At 43.6% G+C, this 16,277-nt stretch overlaps 1 protein-coding gene and 1 pseudogene across 7 annotated transcripts; one reads left to right on the top strand and one right to left on the bottom strand.

The window, feature by feature from the left end:
• The first annotated feature begins 2,841 nt into the window (after window positions 1–2,841).
• On the top strand, window positions 2,842–8,228 carry LOC117849482 (uncharacterized; annotated as a pseudogene).
• Window positions 8,229–8,480: 252 nt separating this feature from the next.
• Window positions 8,481–14,781, bottom strand: LOC117849481 (uncharacterized). 7 transcript variants are annotated; one of them, XM_034731049.2, is made up of 6 exons: window positions 11,665–14,781; window positions 11,375–11,487; window positions 11,190–11,268; window positions 9,371–9,464; window positions 8,813–8,917; window positions 8,481–8,741 (listed from the first exon to the last, which is right to left on the bottom strand). In XM_034731049.2, exon 1 carries the CDS (start codon window positions 14,578–14,580, stop codon window positions 11,779–11,781), a length of 2,802 nt encoding a protein of 933 aa, XP_034586940.1. In that variant the 5' UTR covers window positions 14,581–14,781; the 3' UTR covers window positions 8,481–8,741; window positions 8,813–8,917; window positions 9,371–9,464; window positions 11,190–11,268; window positions 11,375–11,487; window positions 11,665–11,778. The 7 variants fall into 7 exon arrangements, with proteins under 7 accessions (XP_034586940.1, XP_034586941.1, XP_034586937.1 ...); XM_034731050.2 differs by having other exon boundaries at window positions 8,813–8,920; window positions 9,371–9,479; window positions 11,375–11,445; XM_034731046.2 differs by having other exon boundaries at window positions 9,371–9,479; window positions 11,375–11,445.
• Window positions 14,782–16,277: the final 1,496 nt, after the last annotated feature.

The raw sequence follows: 16,277 nt of genomic DNA, 5'->3' as shown, positions 1-16,277 counted from the left end.
TAATTATTGTTCGCTTCATCCAATTGGCAAATATGACAACAAAGGAGAATATTTGGTGCATAAAGTTTATATTTGCTCTAATCTAAAATATCCTTTTGGGCAACAATACCATGATCAAATAGGGGCCTGCACTAACACTAATAATATCTTGCAAAATTTTTCTAGTTTTTCCCATATGCAACAGGGTAAGCCTAACGAAGGGAGCATTGCTGGTTGTGACCGTGCAACATAGCTGTCGCTCTGTATTCCAACATCAAAGCAAGCACCTTTGAATGCCGTTGGAGCAAATCGAGGATGACTTACAGCCAAGAAGGGGAGAATAACGAGGACATCACCTACTCGGATACAACCATATTGGCAACTTTTGATTCATAGGTGAAACAATTCTTTATCATGATTGTATTTGATACATTTGATGAATTGATGCTGCACCATGATGTGTGTTCATTAACATTTTTAGAAATACATACGTGGATCAAAAAGAATGTTAAACACATATGGAAGGCATGGAGGACCAAAGAAGTTGATTGGGGACCAAGTCTAAGTAATCCCAATGTCCTCCACCAGGCCACCATGTCACTTTTGGCCCAAGGAAAGAAAGAGATCAAATCCAACACGTTCTGGGTCTGGATTCGGACTGCAGCATTGTGCCAACTTGTGACGGCCGCCACGATCTCATCCGGACTCCGTTTTGGGCGTTCAAGTACTCCTTGGAATCCCACCAGGCCACGACGTCACTTTTGGCCCAAGGAAAGAAAGAGATCAAATCCAACACGTTTTGGGTCTGGATTCGGACTGCAGCATCGTGCCAACTTGTGACGGCCGCCACGATCTCATCCGGACTCCGTTTTGGGCGTTCAAGTACTCCATGGAATCCTTCTGAAGTCTATTTTTATATACATCCAGACTCATGTTCATATATTTCCTGAAGGGACCGCAATGATCAAATTACTACTAAAAGGTTTTTCTATCAAAGGTGTTGCGTCGCCTTATTTTGGCCCAATGGGCCGTGTATCAAGTTGGGTCCATTAGGAACTCATCCTAGGATTGGATCACGACCCCAACACCCTGGTGGTCATCCTCCCACATTCATATACCCCTTAGCCGCCACCATGAACACTCGGATTTTGTTTTGTTGAAAGTTTAGCCATTGCTACTTCCTTGTAGACGCGTGTGTCGACTAGACCATCCGTTCTACTCGATTCAGAACATCAACTTTTTGATTTTAGATTGGTTTCCATCTCCATATTTGCAATTGAGTTTCTTGTTCTACTTGTTCTTACTTGTTCCTTGATTGCTTGCAATAATTACCCTAGTGGTTTGGTTGATCGTGCTCCACAAGATCGCGGCGACCATTGGAGGTGGTATATCGGTTGCTAAGGCGCAGCATCCTTGGATGGTTGTAGTCGGACCGTGAATGTCGTCTCCATCCCCAAATTGAGTTATCCACCTTCTCTCATCAAAAGATTGGGAACAAACCCTAGCGGGTTCCTATCATGTTGTTACCCATCGGTCGGCTTCCCCACCTCTGTAGTGGCCTCCTCCTTGGAATGGAGCTATTCCTCCCCAATCCATCCCTAGGCGTCTATTCATCGTAGCTTCCACAAATGATGTGGAATTGGTGAATGTCATCTTTGTGTGTTGGATCCTCTTCGCCTCTAGCCAAATCTCCTCACCTCCGCCTTCCTCATTGGGACCCCCACCTCCGTCGCCTCTAGAACCCTAGACTTGGGGACCTAGAGCCATGTGGTGGACAGATTGTAGGAGTGGTTGAACAAGTCCGAGAGGTTGGACCCAAACTCCTTTGTGTCTGGTGAGTTGGGTCAGTTTGTTTGGGCTAGCAACCCATTTGCCTTCGTCTCCCTCCCACCAACTCTCTCCACCTTCCTCTATCCTCCTGCTAGTAGGCACATCCGCCATGGATTTGAGCTCGAAATTCTTCCAATTGCTGCTTCAAGATTCTTCATCACTTCCTCCAATTCTCTATCCTCACTCGATGGCGTAGATCCCTTGAACAGACTCCTCCTAATTTCCTCTGCTTCCTTCTTTCTCTCCTATGATTTCTACCATTTTGATAGGACCCTTTACAGCTATCTTCACCTTTCACCCCTGTCCAGACTACCATCACATGATCGTGGTTCAGCCCTACCTCCATGCAAAATTGGGGTGCCCACTTTCATAGGGCGCTCACCGGTGAAATCATCCAACAATCCTCTACATCCTCTTCTCGGAGTTCCTCCATGGAAGGCCATCGTGAGGCGCCGACCTGGCTGCATTCTCCTACTTGATGTGGCAAAGTGCGATCATAGGCGGTGATCCATCGGGGGATCTCTCTCTGGGAACCCCTAACCCTCTCTCTTCACGCGGCGAGCAAATTCTGAGAAAAATCCCCGCTCATTCTCAAATTCGTCACCAAAACTTTGAGCGAATTAGGAGAGATCGATCCTTAGCAGACGAACTGATTCCCCTATTTCTCTGAGGATTTTGACGTTTGATTCCGGGAATTCCCGAACTTTCTCTCTCTAGGGGAACTGGACTCTCTCAATCTCTCTAGGCTCTCTCACCTCTTAGATTGCTCTTCTACCAGTGCCAAGTAGATGATACATGATAACTTCCTTAGCCATTAAGAAAATAACATGATTAGTTCAAAATAAGAATGAGCATTGGAATTATTTACAACAAAGTTGATGGCTACGATGCAAATGTCGGTTTTATTTACAATATCAAGAAACAAAGATTGTTCCCTGACACCTCCACCCTCCTTCCTCTTTTTCAATCTTTGCCGCCCCCAAACCACCTTCCAAGGAAACCCCAAACTCTGCAAAATTCGAGGTAAATTCCATGGGCGGCAGCGGCGATCTCACCCCACTAGCATCCCCTCCTCACCGTCATGCTCATCGGAGATCCTTCCTCCTGGTGATTGCTCTGCCACTACCCTATGATCTCACAGTTCCCAATTTGGAATGATCACTTTATTGAACTACCTGTTTGTCGAGGTGTAGAGTTCGCCGAGTACGTGGCCGTCTTGCCAGTTTACGATGACGAAGAATCCGATGAGTGCTCAGTCTACGACCACACCAAGGTGGATGCTCGACACTTCGGCCGGGAGGCGAAAGAGTTCATCAGGAGGTAACTTGATTTTTTTCTCTTTTTTTTAACAATATAATTGGTAGAGTCCGAAATTCTAACAATAAATGTCTCCGTTTCTGCTCGTCTTTCCCAAAACCATGTTTTGGTGTTGAATTATGGTTTATAAAAGCAGAATGCAGCTATCGTCACATTACAGTTTCTAATACAAAGTACAATGATCGCATCTTGAACTTAATATTCTATCTGTTTATCAAACAACTACGATCTGTTTCAAGACTGAAATTTCTGAGTTTGTCAATTAAACCACCAAATCTAATTACTAGGAGAGATTAATTATCGGCAACTAACAGAACAGTGTTGCGATGTGCTAGTAAGACCCTAAGAAAGTTCACTTTATTAATCTTTTACTCAGTGAGTGTTTTATTAGAAACTTAGTCTGTGTTTTATTAGAAACTCAGTCTATGACCAGGTATGAGCCTGGGGATTGCACTGAGGGAGCTGGCGATGCAAAAGCTGGGGATTATGTCTTGCCTGAGATCACTACACTGCTATTAGTGGGCCCTAGAGGTGCTGGCAAGAGCACCCTTGTGAACCAAATTACAAGGGTCTTTGACAAGGATGATGAACCTTCTGCACCAGATAGAGCACAGGTGTCAGGTAAGGTTTTAACCTTTTCCTAGGTGTTGTTTCATCATGATGCGCGACTGTACTTGATTTTACTATTACTGTTTATTTAGGAAGTTCAAAATCAAAGGGTACAGTCTTCCTTCGTGAGTATCCATTTCCAAGGAATTCAACTGCAATATGTATTTATGATACACAAAGCTTATCAAGCAACCCACAAAAAAATTTCAAGACACTGCAGAAGTGGATGACAAAGGGAATCAGCCATGGGGAGATAGCGACGGGGTAAGCAGTTTGTAGTTTTATTCTCTTATCTTAGCCGAGGATTTTTTTTCATTTTCACCTAATGCTTCTTGATACCCAATTAATTCTACTTGAAAAGATATGTTTGAGTTAATTCCTTAATAGAAAACCATGAAATGAATTATTTCAAGAGCCTGTTACACGTTTAGCAAGGGATCTACAATATTTTTATGTACGGTAATGCTAACCATCCTACGTTCGACGCGGACGGAAAATATCGGACGCTCAGGTCCACTCAAACGGCGTCAGGGCGATGGACCCGAAGTATCATTTCAACCAAGCTAGTTGCAAGCTCAAGTCCGATCGAGAGTTATCTATTTGCTGCAGTGCTGCATGCTGGGTTGCCCGCTATACTTTCCTCCAAAATTCTTCACTCCTGCTCTGCTTTCTCCTTGGAGCTCGCCACACCGGCCATGGTGGGTGCCGCGCCTGGACCTCGCCCCAACCCTGCTGGCTATGGAGGCCGTTGTGCCCCGAAGCTCGCCCCCACCCCACCAGCCATGGAGGCACCTCGCCGTGCCTGGACCGCGCCCCCGCCTCGCCGGCCATGGAGGCCCCCGCGCTTGGAGCTCGTCATCCGCATCCTCTCGGGCATGGCCCCAACCTCCTCTGCGCGCCGTCCGCCGCCTCCCGACATGGCGCATAGCGCGACGAGGCTGTCAGTGAGCGAGGCCGGCAGCCATGGCGCGCGTGGCGGGAAGCGGTCTCCATGGCCGACGAGATCTTTCTGCATGTTGCAAGTGTATGTTTCACGTGTTTTGGATGTTTCAAAAAAATGTTGCAAGAATTTCATGTTGATGTTGCAAAGTAGATCTAGATGTTGCATATGCTTTGCACACGTGTTGCAAGTGTTTAACCTATCATATGGTGATTTTTTGTTTGGAAATGTTGCATGAAACATGCGCTTGATGTTGCGGTGGGAAATTTTTTAATCAGAAACAATGTTTACATTGAACGATTTTTCGCATATTTTTCAATGTTGCAACCTCATACTTTCGATGTTGCAGATGTTGTTTTTGAATGTTGCAACGGAGCGTCCGATGGGAAAGTTCCCATCGGACATCCGGGCGCTAGCAACTCCCAGTATTGCTTGGTACATATGCTTCATTTTCTTAATTTTCTTGTAGCCTTAAGATAGAAACACATGGCTCAATGAATTTATTCTGCACTTTTAGCAGGGATATTAATGAAGGCAATAAAACTAAGGACATTAAACCATTCGGGAATCAATTCAGTTTTCTTCGTTGCCAGGAAGGTTAACATTGTGATATTTGTTGTTGACGGTGTTTCTATCCTTCAGGCAATTGAGAGTAACACGAAAGATTATATTGACATACTGCGTGAAACATTTATGTATCCATTCTTATCAATTGGAGGTAGTGATTGCTACTCCCTCCGTTCCAAACTATAAGTCATTCCAACTTTTTTGGAGGGTCAAACTATTTTATATTTGACTAAAATTATAGAGAAGATCACAAAAGTTTATGACACCGAATAGATATACTATGAAAATATATTTAATGAAGAAACTAATGGTACCTATTTGATATCATGAATGTTAGCACTTTATTGTATAAGTTTGGTCAAACTTGAGATGCTTTAACTCTCCAAGAAAGTTAGAATGACTTGCAATTTGGAACGGAGGGAGTAATATATTGGAAAAAGTCTGATAACTCCCAATTGTCCATACCCCCCACACACAAAACCGGATATTACACATCGTAAACTATGTAATACCGTTTAAATGACCTCACACACACGTACAAAACCGGATATTATACACCCTAAACTGTGTAATGCTGTTCAAATGACCCGTGGTTCTGCCACTGTGGCATGCCAAGTTGGATAGGACCCAATTGTCAGTTTTTCTTTTTTTTTTCCCTTTATCCCCTTTACCTTCTCCCTCCCACCAGCGCCAAACCAAGCCGAGCAGAGCCCCGCGCCGGCCAAATTCGCCGCGCTCCGGCCAGTTCCGCTCAATCCCCCGCAACCACAGCTCACAAGCCTTCTCAGCTCCCTCCTCGGTCCATCCACGCCGCTCACCGTCCCCGCACCAGCCGGGAATTTGAGTTTCCCCGGCCGCCATTGCCGCCGATACGAGCCCCTCCGTCGGTCAAATACTCCGGCCACCCTTCTCCATCCTCAAATCTCTCCCCCACAAACCATCAACACATTCTAGGCTTCACTCCACGCCACTCCCCTTCGAGCGCCGGCTGACCCTCGGCCGGGAATCGGCGGATTCCGGTCCGCCCGAGCCACCGCCGCCAGAAGGTCCACCCGCACGCCGACGACCACCTTCCGGCCGTCCTCGACCCCAAGCGACGCCTCAAATCGAACCCCAGTGAGCCCCTTCAGCCTTTGATAGCCTCCTCCGCCCGCACCTCGTGCCGCCGGCGCCGGTGCCGCCGCCGCTCCGCAGCGGCCGCGCATAAAGCCCCGCCCCGCTCGTCGCCGGCCATGCTCCGGCCAGTTTTCCACCCTGGAAAGTATCTAGATGTGTGCGCGTGCTCGAGGTGGTCCTGTAGGTGTGCTTCGCGTCGCCGGGAGGGCTCGCCGCCGGCGAGGAAGCCGGCGGTCAAACGCGGCTCCGTCGGCCTTGACCGTGGCCTGGGCAGGCTTGACCTGCCTTGACCGGTATGGGTCCCGTCCTATTCAACGTAGCTTGCCACGGTGGCAAGACCACTTCACCGGGTCATTTAAACGATATTGCATGCCACGGTGGCAAAACCACTTCAGCTGGTCATTTAAACGGTATTACTTGTTTAGAGTGTATAATATCCGGTTTTGTAGGTGGGGTTGACGTGGACGGTTGAGGGGTTACGTAGACTTTTCACTAATATGTTTGATCTTCCTTTTACAATAGAAATTATTTTACTAAAATAGTTTTTTCACATATATTGAGGAATAATATACATTTCGTTACTATCATACTCGTGTAACCGGTATGACTCGTGCTATGGAAAATGCATACACATATTGTTGTGTTTTTGCCATATATATCATTACATATAAATTATTGTTTTGTATTGTCAACTTGTTTTGTGGACATTGTCTTCCGTTGATATTTGAATGCTTAGTAGACAAGAATGTGATTATGATAAACATTACTGCAGATGATAAACCTGTTGTTGTAGTCACACATGGTGATAGACTATCGATACTACAACGTGCTCGTGTTCAAAACGAGTTAGTAGATCTACTAGGAATTCCTGTCCAGCAAATTTTTGATATACCAGGTACTTCATCATGGCTTGTATCATGTTTCAAACTTTTAATATGCAGTATTATGAGTGTACTACATCTGATATATTCTACACAGGATCTGATGATTACCAAACTGATCTGGCTATATTGGATATGTTGCGTTACTGTATTCAACATGCAGAGCAGAACCTCCCCATTAAATTGAGTTATCTTTTAGAGGTTTGAATTTCTTCCCTGATATCATGGATCATTAACTTTTCTTTATGCAGTATAAAAAGTTAGCAGTCCCTGGTAGGCTCATTTTTTTTGAAAGTACATGTTAACGATATTCACCAAGTTTGCTTTGTTTTCTTTAGCTAACACGTAAGTAGGAAGTGTACATGTTGTAACTGTTAGTGTTGGGTCCGGATATTTTCGAAAGAATAACAGCAACACTGTTTCACTTTCATGTCATGTGCTTGTTGTTTGTCACAATTTATTTGTACCAGAAAATGTTAGTGTCACTATATCATGTAACACCATAATTTTCACTCACAGATATGTTAGATCATGCAGTAAAAAGAAAAAGAATTCCGTGGATTGCTACTTATAACAAAGCTCATGTTGGACAGGTGCGTGGGCGTGAAACTTCTAAGATTGCAGCAGAGCAGCTGATGGCCTTAGATGCAGTCATTGAAGCCACCATTATTTTCCTCGGCATCGCAATCCTTCTACTTCGGTTTTCAGATAAATTATTGCAATCGTAGCTATGGCATGAGATTAATTTGTTAATAAGAAAAACCAAGGAAGACATCTCGCCTTCTTTAGCTAGCAGTGTACACATGGTAGTGTACACCAATGTGCATGACTATGGCTATGCAAGACACTGAATCCTGTTTCTATCATATATGCTTGTATAGTTGTGTATAGGCCGGAGCCGGACGTGTTGTTAAGCACTTTATATTGTGTGAAAAGTTTTCCATGAACTGCAGGAGGAAGTCTTCTAATATCTGACGAGCCTTTCTGCAGCCTATTGAGCCTTTTACTCTAATTTCAGAGTCTGAACGACTTTCCACAAGATCCCACAAAGTAAAATGAAAATGTGTTAGATCCCTGTAATCCGTTTGGTGAAGAAAATATAATCCCGAAAGTTGTTTTTCTACAAAGGAATAAAGGGTCGGTAGAGATATATTAGCCCTGAAAAACAGTGCTCTATTTTCCAAAACAATATAGTACGGAAGTAAGACAAGAAATTTTTCGGAGCAACATCACTGGAGGTCTTAAATAGTGAAGGTAGCAACGTTAGCTTTACTTTTCATTCGTTGCTACAGTCAAATGTGACTTAAGGTATCTTAATTGCAATAAGGGATGCAACTCAACAAAACTCGCCCCAGAAACGCTCAGTTCCTCACATAGGTGACATGTCTCTGAAGCATCTAAATGACATTAGGGAAGATACTTGCAGACCTATTGATAGAGTTGTTCAATTTTTGCTGCTGCCAAACAAGGAGTTTGACATTCGCACCAGAACCACCGTTGCTCTGGAAACAACAATATAGAAGGTTCAATTTCATGAACAAATGAGCAAGAGATGATGGGTTGGTGTACATACCTCTTCAACCTTCCCATAGAGTGAAGCCTCTATCTGGGCACGATGCTAACCCATTTAGTTCTCTGCCTCATCTTTTGATTGCAAAAACCATGCCCACTTGGCTGTCTACTGAAACCACAGAAAAGTATATTTCTTTGCTTATGGTCTACATGATAGTATCTGTTGAAAGCTAACAAGACATTTCTTAATAAATGCTTCAGATGGAACATGTTTAGCTACTACGACAAAGGAAATAGAATTCTCAGCTTTTTCTTTTTCACTCAGAATGCTATGTGCAAATTTGTTAAATTAACTGACATGTGGAGATAGAGTTAGATGACATGGCCTGACACATAAAAGAAAGCACTCGACTATGGGAAACATGCGTAAAATATTACAACATGCCATAGGTAATGCCACAATAGATGTAGCTCAACATGGAAAATAGTTGTCTTCACCAAAATTGTAATAATGGATGGTTCAAATGAAAAACAGAACGTTCTCAAAAGAACTTCTGCACGAGGCATTGATGTTATGCTTAGTTTGTAATTAATTGAGCCAAAAACAAGATAATATTACCAGATGTAGCTGCATTTGCAATTTGCTGAGGATATTGCTTGGCAACCAACAATTGCTCGATTCCACATTGGCATATAACTGATCCATCTTTCAGCTGCTGGATGAAGGACTAGAATTCAGAATGAATAAAGCATGTGGTAGCGGCATCAGCTTGGCAGATCAAAGAACACTAGCTACGAAACATCTAAACCTCGAATTAAATGGAAGAGAAGTTATATTTTAATGATGCATCAGATGACTAATTTTATTCTTTACAGAGACAATGTAAGACAATGGAACCTAGAGGATATGGGAAATTAAAAGTAGAGCATTATAGCAAGAGCTAGATTATGGCAGCTATGCATTGACCATTAAACCATTTGTGTTATAGACGTAGAGAAGCATAGGAAGAAGGCAAATTAGAACACCTTGGAAGGACATCAAGTAAAGCACAGGTAACATTTCAGACAACCTAAAATGAGCATGGAAAATATCACATACATGGATGAAGTATAACACTTGAAAACAAGCCCTATCAGTTTCCCATTCAAATTGTAGATGAAAATACCCACTCAAAATCCAGAAGTAGAGCAAGTGCAAATCACCAGAGATGAATAAATGAGCAAGCAAACTCAGAAACTTCCAGTAGTTTCTGAACAGAACTATCTAGCGAGAACTTAGTATTATCTGAACAAATGCCAGACATAGATAGTCATATTCATATAGAAAGTTGGGGTTTGCATGTCATGAATTATTACACTGAATATTGATGCCAGTTGAACGATAGGCATTTGTAATTTTGTATAGGCTCATGTTGGGTTTCAGCTCTAGCCTACTCCAAGTTGCTTGGGACTAGGTGGATCATATTGGGTTTCAGCTACAGCCTACCCCAACTTGCTTGGGACTTAGCTTTGTTGTTGCTGTATTCTTTGTACTTTATCACATGAAAATAAGACTAACGAAATGTTTCCCAGCGATGCCTTTTAGCATTTGGAACTTTCTTGCATGAATAACCCTTTAAAATCCACAGATATGATGCCACACATATCAAAACTCAGTTGAAATTATTCATTATAACATGCATTTAACAAACTACAACTAACACCAGCACCTTTAAAAATGCATGGAAAAATTTAGTGCCCATCTGAAACATGAAGTGCTCAGTTGCCTATAGTACTGGAGCAGTTGGGAAGAGGGATCAAAAAAGCACTACATATTTCCCAACAAGAGAGAGGCAATAAGAAGCCAATGGTTACCACCACAATCAAGATAAAAATGCCACAGTTCCCTGTATGATGTATCATTTCAAAGTGCTCAGCAGAAGTCCTTTAGTTTAGTCTAATAGTTCCGGAACCAGTTTTCTCACAACAAGATGAGGCCAGCAATCCACTAAGAGCTGCTTGCAAAATTATGGTTGCATTTTTACATAATGACATGCAACAGGTCCAGTGGTGCATAACTGCATATCTAGAGGACAAAAGTTCATAAGGTTTAGAACGTCGTGAGACAGTTCGGTTCCTATCTACCGTTGGTGTTAAAGGGAGAACTGAACTAGAATAAATATGATAACATTAGATAAAAAGGTGTTATCCTACTCTCAAAATTTGTGTACAAGTTAAATTTGCACCTCGTATTTATTGTTCAACTTATGATCTTCCTGGTCCTGTACAATCAGGACATAAAATTATTTATCCCATTATATTCAATATGATTCAAGTGCAACAAGCAAAATACTCCAGCAGTTTCTCATTATATCTGGAACGGATTCACAAATGAATGGCAAATGTAAAGTTTGCCACAAGCATGTGAATTGAAAAGAAAAATGAAAATCGATACAGACCTATTATGGCACATAAGAGTTTGGTCAACTCTTCCAAATTCAATCCATTGTGTCTTTCTCCTTTTTCTCTCAGCGAACCCTGAAATGAAATTTAGATAAGTTCATTAAATACACGATCTTAAAAGAAAAAGGGTAGACTAAATACCACCTCAAAGACTCTTAAATATCACAGGAAAATGTGCTACCTTCATTTTCTGATTACAGAAGCCGCCATGCTTGTCCACACCTCAAATTGCTTGAATCTTGATCCAGTGCTCTAATAAAATTAATCCACTAAGATTCTCCTTGATCGAATTGACTTTCAAATTGGTTAATGAGTAGAATTGTATCAGGTTTGTGAAACACATTTCTAACAGTCTTGATTTGCGAAAAGCATTCTAACAGTGCCTAATTTGGTATGAGCAATGACTATAACCAGAATTTTACTAATAATTACATAAGAGATATGTAAGAATACCAGGTAAAAGTAACTTACGGAATCATCTAAGTTGTAAATGGATCCTTATGATTTGCCTTATCATACAAACCATAAGTCATCAGCATCTTCCAAGAGAATGTAGACATGCAACGAATGTGTTAGCAGTTAGCACTAGCAGTACATCTTCATGTGACTTGTTTTCCCATTCTGGTTGTATATAACAGGACATGCTTGTTTTACATCTCCAGCCACAAGGGTGGGAAGAAGTCCACGGATATGCATCTCATCATAAAGCTTTGAAATCTCTTTCATGTTACCGCATCTAATGTAACCTTGAATCAGCGTCCAATATGTAACATAATTTGGATCTACATTATTCTCAATCATTTGGTCAAGAAGCTTGATTGCTTCTTCCATATAATCGTGAATACAAAGACCATGAATCAGTATAGAATAGGTGAACACAGTAGGCTTAATACCATCCTCTATCATCCTTTGTTTTAACTTAAAGGCTTCAGTTATGTGACCATCCTTACAATATTTATCAATTAGTGTATTGTAGGTGATAGCATTAGGGGAGATACCCTTTGACTGCAACTTCTTAAAAAGACTAACTGCCCTTGATAACTCCCCAGACTTGCAAAGACCATATATGAGTGAATTGTAGGTTACGATATTTGGAGTGAGACCAACACTTAACATCTCATCCCTCAGATCAAAAGCTACATCAACAAATCCTGAAGTGGAACAACCATGGATGAGGCTAGAATAAGTGAAATTATCAGCAACAAATCCCTTGGTTTTTAGATTTGCAAACATGTTTTTAGCATCTTCAATCCTTCCCAATTTGCATAGACCAAAAATAACAATGTTCCACATTATTTTTGCAGAATGAAGATTTCCACCAGCAACAGTATCAAGTGCATTTGCTAATTTCCCAATCTCAAGTCTGGTTGCACTGATATCTGGAATCATGTCGGTATCTACAAGTTTTTGCAGCACCAAATTTGCCTCATCAACCTTCCCCTTTCTATAGAAACAGCTCACTAAAGAACTACAAATAAAAAGGTTTGGAGTCAGGCCTTTCCCTGCCATTTCAAAATACAGGTTATACGCTTTCTGCAGATCTCCCTCTTTACACCATCCAGCTATCAGAGCTCCATAAGTAACTGTGTTAGGAGAAAGTCCCCTTGTACTCATTTCAAAGAGTATATCGTCCACCTTTCCACATTGCTTAGCTATGAAGAGTCCAGTTATCAAAGAATTGAACAATTCGATTGAAGGAACAAAACCTAAAGTTTCCATTTCCTTCATAATGCGAATAGCTCCAACCATATCACCTGTCTTACAATAACCACTAACTATTGTTCTGTAAGTTATACTATCGGGAGGACATCTCGATTCCTTCATCCAGCCAAGAAGCTCTTCTGCTTCAAGCATCCTCCCAGTCTTACACAACCCGTTGATAACCGTGTTAAATGTAGTTATGTTTTTTGCTAATCCCCTTGCTAAGGTTTCCTTCCAAAGGTTCAAGGCCTTCTCAGTTTTACCTGCCTTGATGAAACCATCAAACAAAGTGCTACAACTAATCTCATTAGGTGCAACAACTCTCTTCAACATCAAGAACCACAGTCTAAGTGCATCATCAATCGAGCCAAGTGAGCAAAAACCTTTCAAAAGTGCATTATATGTTACTACTGTCAATGTGAATCCATTCCTTACCATCGTATCACAAATTTCAAAAGCCTTGGTCATCAAACCCTTTCTGCAATACCCATCAACTAGACTATTGTAACTGTATGTGTCTGGCCTCACACCAGCACCTTCCATTTCATGCAAAATCTTATGTGCTTCCACCATTCTGCCCAACTTGCAGTACCCATTGATGATTGTGTTGTACACAAACAGATTTACCTGGAGCCCAGCATGAATCATCTCATTCTGTAATCTAACTGCATCCTCCATCCTTCCCCTTTGGCAGTAGCCATTAATCACTGCACCATAGGTGACTTCATCAACCGCAAGATGCTTATTTTTCCTAATCTCCCTTATGACATCCTCAGCCTCCTCCATCTTCTCCTCTTTACAATATCCCTTCACAAGCAAGGTATATGTCACTACATTTGGTGACAAACCCCTGCTGGGCAGCGAATCCAACACCCTTCTTGCATCCTCGGTCCGCCCCATCTCACTGTACCCATTCATCAGTGCATGATATGCCACCAAGTTCGCATCCACACCTATCTTCTTCATCTCCTCCACAAACTCGATTGCATGTGCCACTCCCCTATCCCTACAGTACGCCTTTGCCATGACCGCCACCGTGAACTCGTCTGGCAGAGTCCCGACACGCTGCATCTGCTCGAACACGGCCACCACGGTGCCCAGGTCCCCAACCTGCGTTAGCCTGTTGAGCATGCTGTTGCAGGACCGAACGGTGGGGCGGCACCCGAGCTTCCTCATTTCGTCGAACACCTGGAGGGCGCCATCCAGGTGACCGGCGTTGGCGAGCGCGCGTAGGAGCAGGTCGAAGGAGGCCGCGGAGAAGGTGAACTCCTTGTAGACCTCGACGAGGTGCGGAAAGAGAGGCGGGGCCGGAGGCCGAGGGGAGAGGAGGGAAGCCAGGAGAGCGCGAGCGTCGGCAGAGCGGCGGGCGCGGGCCAGGATGTGGAGCAGCTGGGCGTGCGCGAGCAGGGATGGGCGGGACGGGGCGAGGTGGAAGAGGTGCAGCGCGGCGTCGGGGTCGAGACGGACCCGGCGCAGGGCTGCATGGAGGAGTGAAGGGGTGAGGGGGCCGGAGGAGGAGAGGAGGCGGGCGGCGGCGGAGAAGCGATGCAGGAGGAGGAGGCGGGTGAGGCGGCCCAAGAGGGTGGCGTCTGTGGCGGCGTCGGCCGGAATGGGCGCCGAGGTGGAGTGGATGCCGCGGCGGAGAAAGTACAGCGGTCGGAGGCGGGGGCAGCATCTCTGGTTCATACGGCCGGGGAGACAAGTGGGGCGTGCCTCTTAGGAGGCGTGGCGGCGGCGGCGAATGGGAAAGCTTAAGAAGCAGATGGAGACGGGCTGGCGAGTGGCGAACGGAAAAGAGGAAGCGCAAGCGACGGCGGCGGCCGGCGAAGCGGATCAACGGAGAAATGGACGGAGGTGGGAAGCGGCGGCGAGGGTTTTGGGAGTTGGGCCGAAGCCTTCCAAAGGCAACCGAGGCTCTAATTTGGGCTGCGCCCGGTTCCATCAGGGCGACCGGAACGATGGTTGTTGGGCCGATTAACTATAACTGTTAGAATTTTTTATTTTTATATTTTTTTTATGATTTTACATAAATAAATAGTAGAACGAAAAAATTGTAAAAATAAACCTATGCCGCCGCTTGAAATAGTGGTAACAGGCTAACACCGTCTCAACTAGCGGTAAGAGGAGCTACCGCCGGGTGAAACGGCGGTAGCTCCCCGTACCTGCCACATTAGCGCGGAATTCCGCTTACCACCCTCCCATCCGGCAGGCCGCACATAGATTCTAGCGGTGTGGGGGACGAGGCTGTTCTGCCGTTCGAGACGACGGTAGCAAGCCCCGTCATTTGAACTAGCGGAAGCGGGAAAAGCTACCACCAGTTCAAACGGCGGTAGCTCCCCAGCATTTAAAACGCACGGCCCGGCCACCCCCGAGCGTAGGCCCACTCATTTGGTCCCTACCCCCGCCCCCCGCGCCCAAAAGCAGGAGAGAAAGCTCGTGCGAGAGAAGAGGAAGGGAGGGAGGGAGAGAAGAAGGAAGGGAGTAAGGAGAAGGGAAAGAAAGGGAGGGAGGGAGGAGGGGAGGGGAGATTGAAGCCCCGTTCCTCGCTTCGTTCGAGGTATTTTTTTCTAATCCTCTAGTTTAGATTAGCTCGTAGTAGATAGATCTAGTAGTTAGTTTAGTTAGTTTAGTTCGTTGGAGACATAAAAAAATATAGTTTTTAGTTAGTCTAGTGGATTTGAGACATAAAAAGATGTACCTTAGTCAGTTTAGATTAGTTTGTTGATTTATGTAGATTAATTTTAGATAAATATTATTTGCAATGCTAGGGTTATGTTATGTATAGGTATTTAGAATGTAGTTGTTTCAGGGGTAGTTAAAATTATTAGATTTAGTTAGAATTTTTGTTTAGGGTTAGATTAATTTAGTAATAATTAGTAAGGGGTGTTTGGGAGGAGGGGGCTAAATTTTAGCCCCCGTCACATCGAATGTTTGGACACTAATTAGGAGTATTAAACCTAAACTAATTACAAAACTAATGACACAACCTCTAGGCTAAATCGCGAGACGAATCTATTAAGCCTAATTAGTCCATGATTTGATCATGTGGTGCTACAGTAACCATTCGCTAATGATGGATTAATTAGGTTCAATAGATTCGTCTCGTCATTTAGCCTAGGTGTTCCGCAACTAGTTTTATAATTAGCTTATGTTTAGTCCTCCTAATTAGTATCCGAACATCCGATGTGACAGGGCTAAAGTTTAGCCTCTGCTATCCAAACACCCCCTAATTGCTTATGGTAGTATCGTGTATATTGATCGGGTAAAATGAAATGATTTAGTTCGTAATTTTGGATAACTCTAAAATAGTTATTATTGTCAATGATAGAGTTAGATATTTGTACCTTATATTGACATGTAGGTGCCGTTGGAGTTAACTAATT

This window comes from Setaria viridis, chromosome 3, assembly GCF_005286985.2.
Source record: "Setaria viridis chromosome 3, Setaria_viridis_v4.0, whole genome shotgun sequence".
Lineage (NCBI taxonomy): Eukaryota > Viridiplantae > Streptophyta > Magnoliopsida > Poales > Poaceae > Setaria > Setaria viridis.
Note: the sequence above shows the minus strand (reverse complement) of the source record. Positions and strands in the feature narration are given on the sequence as shown.

Coding starts and splice junctions, on each gene's coding strand:
- LOC117849481 (XM_034731049.2), bottom strand. CDS start 14,580: ATGAACCAGAGATGCTGCCCCCGCCTCCGACCGCTGTACTTTCTCCGC.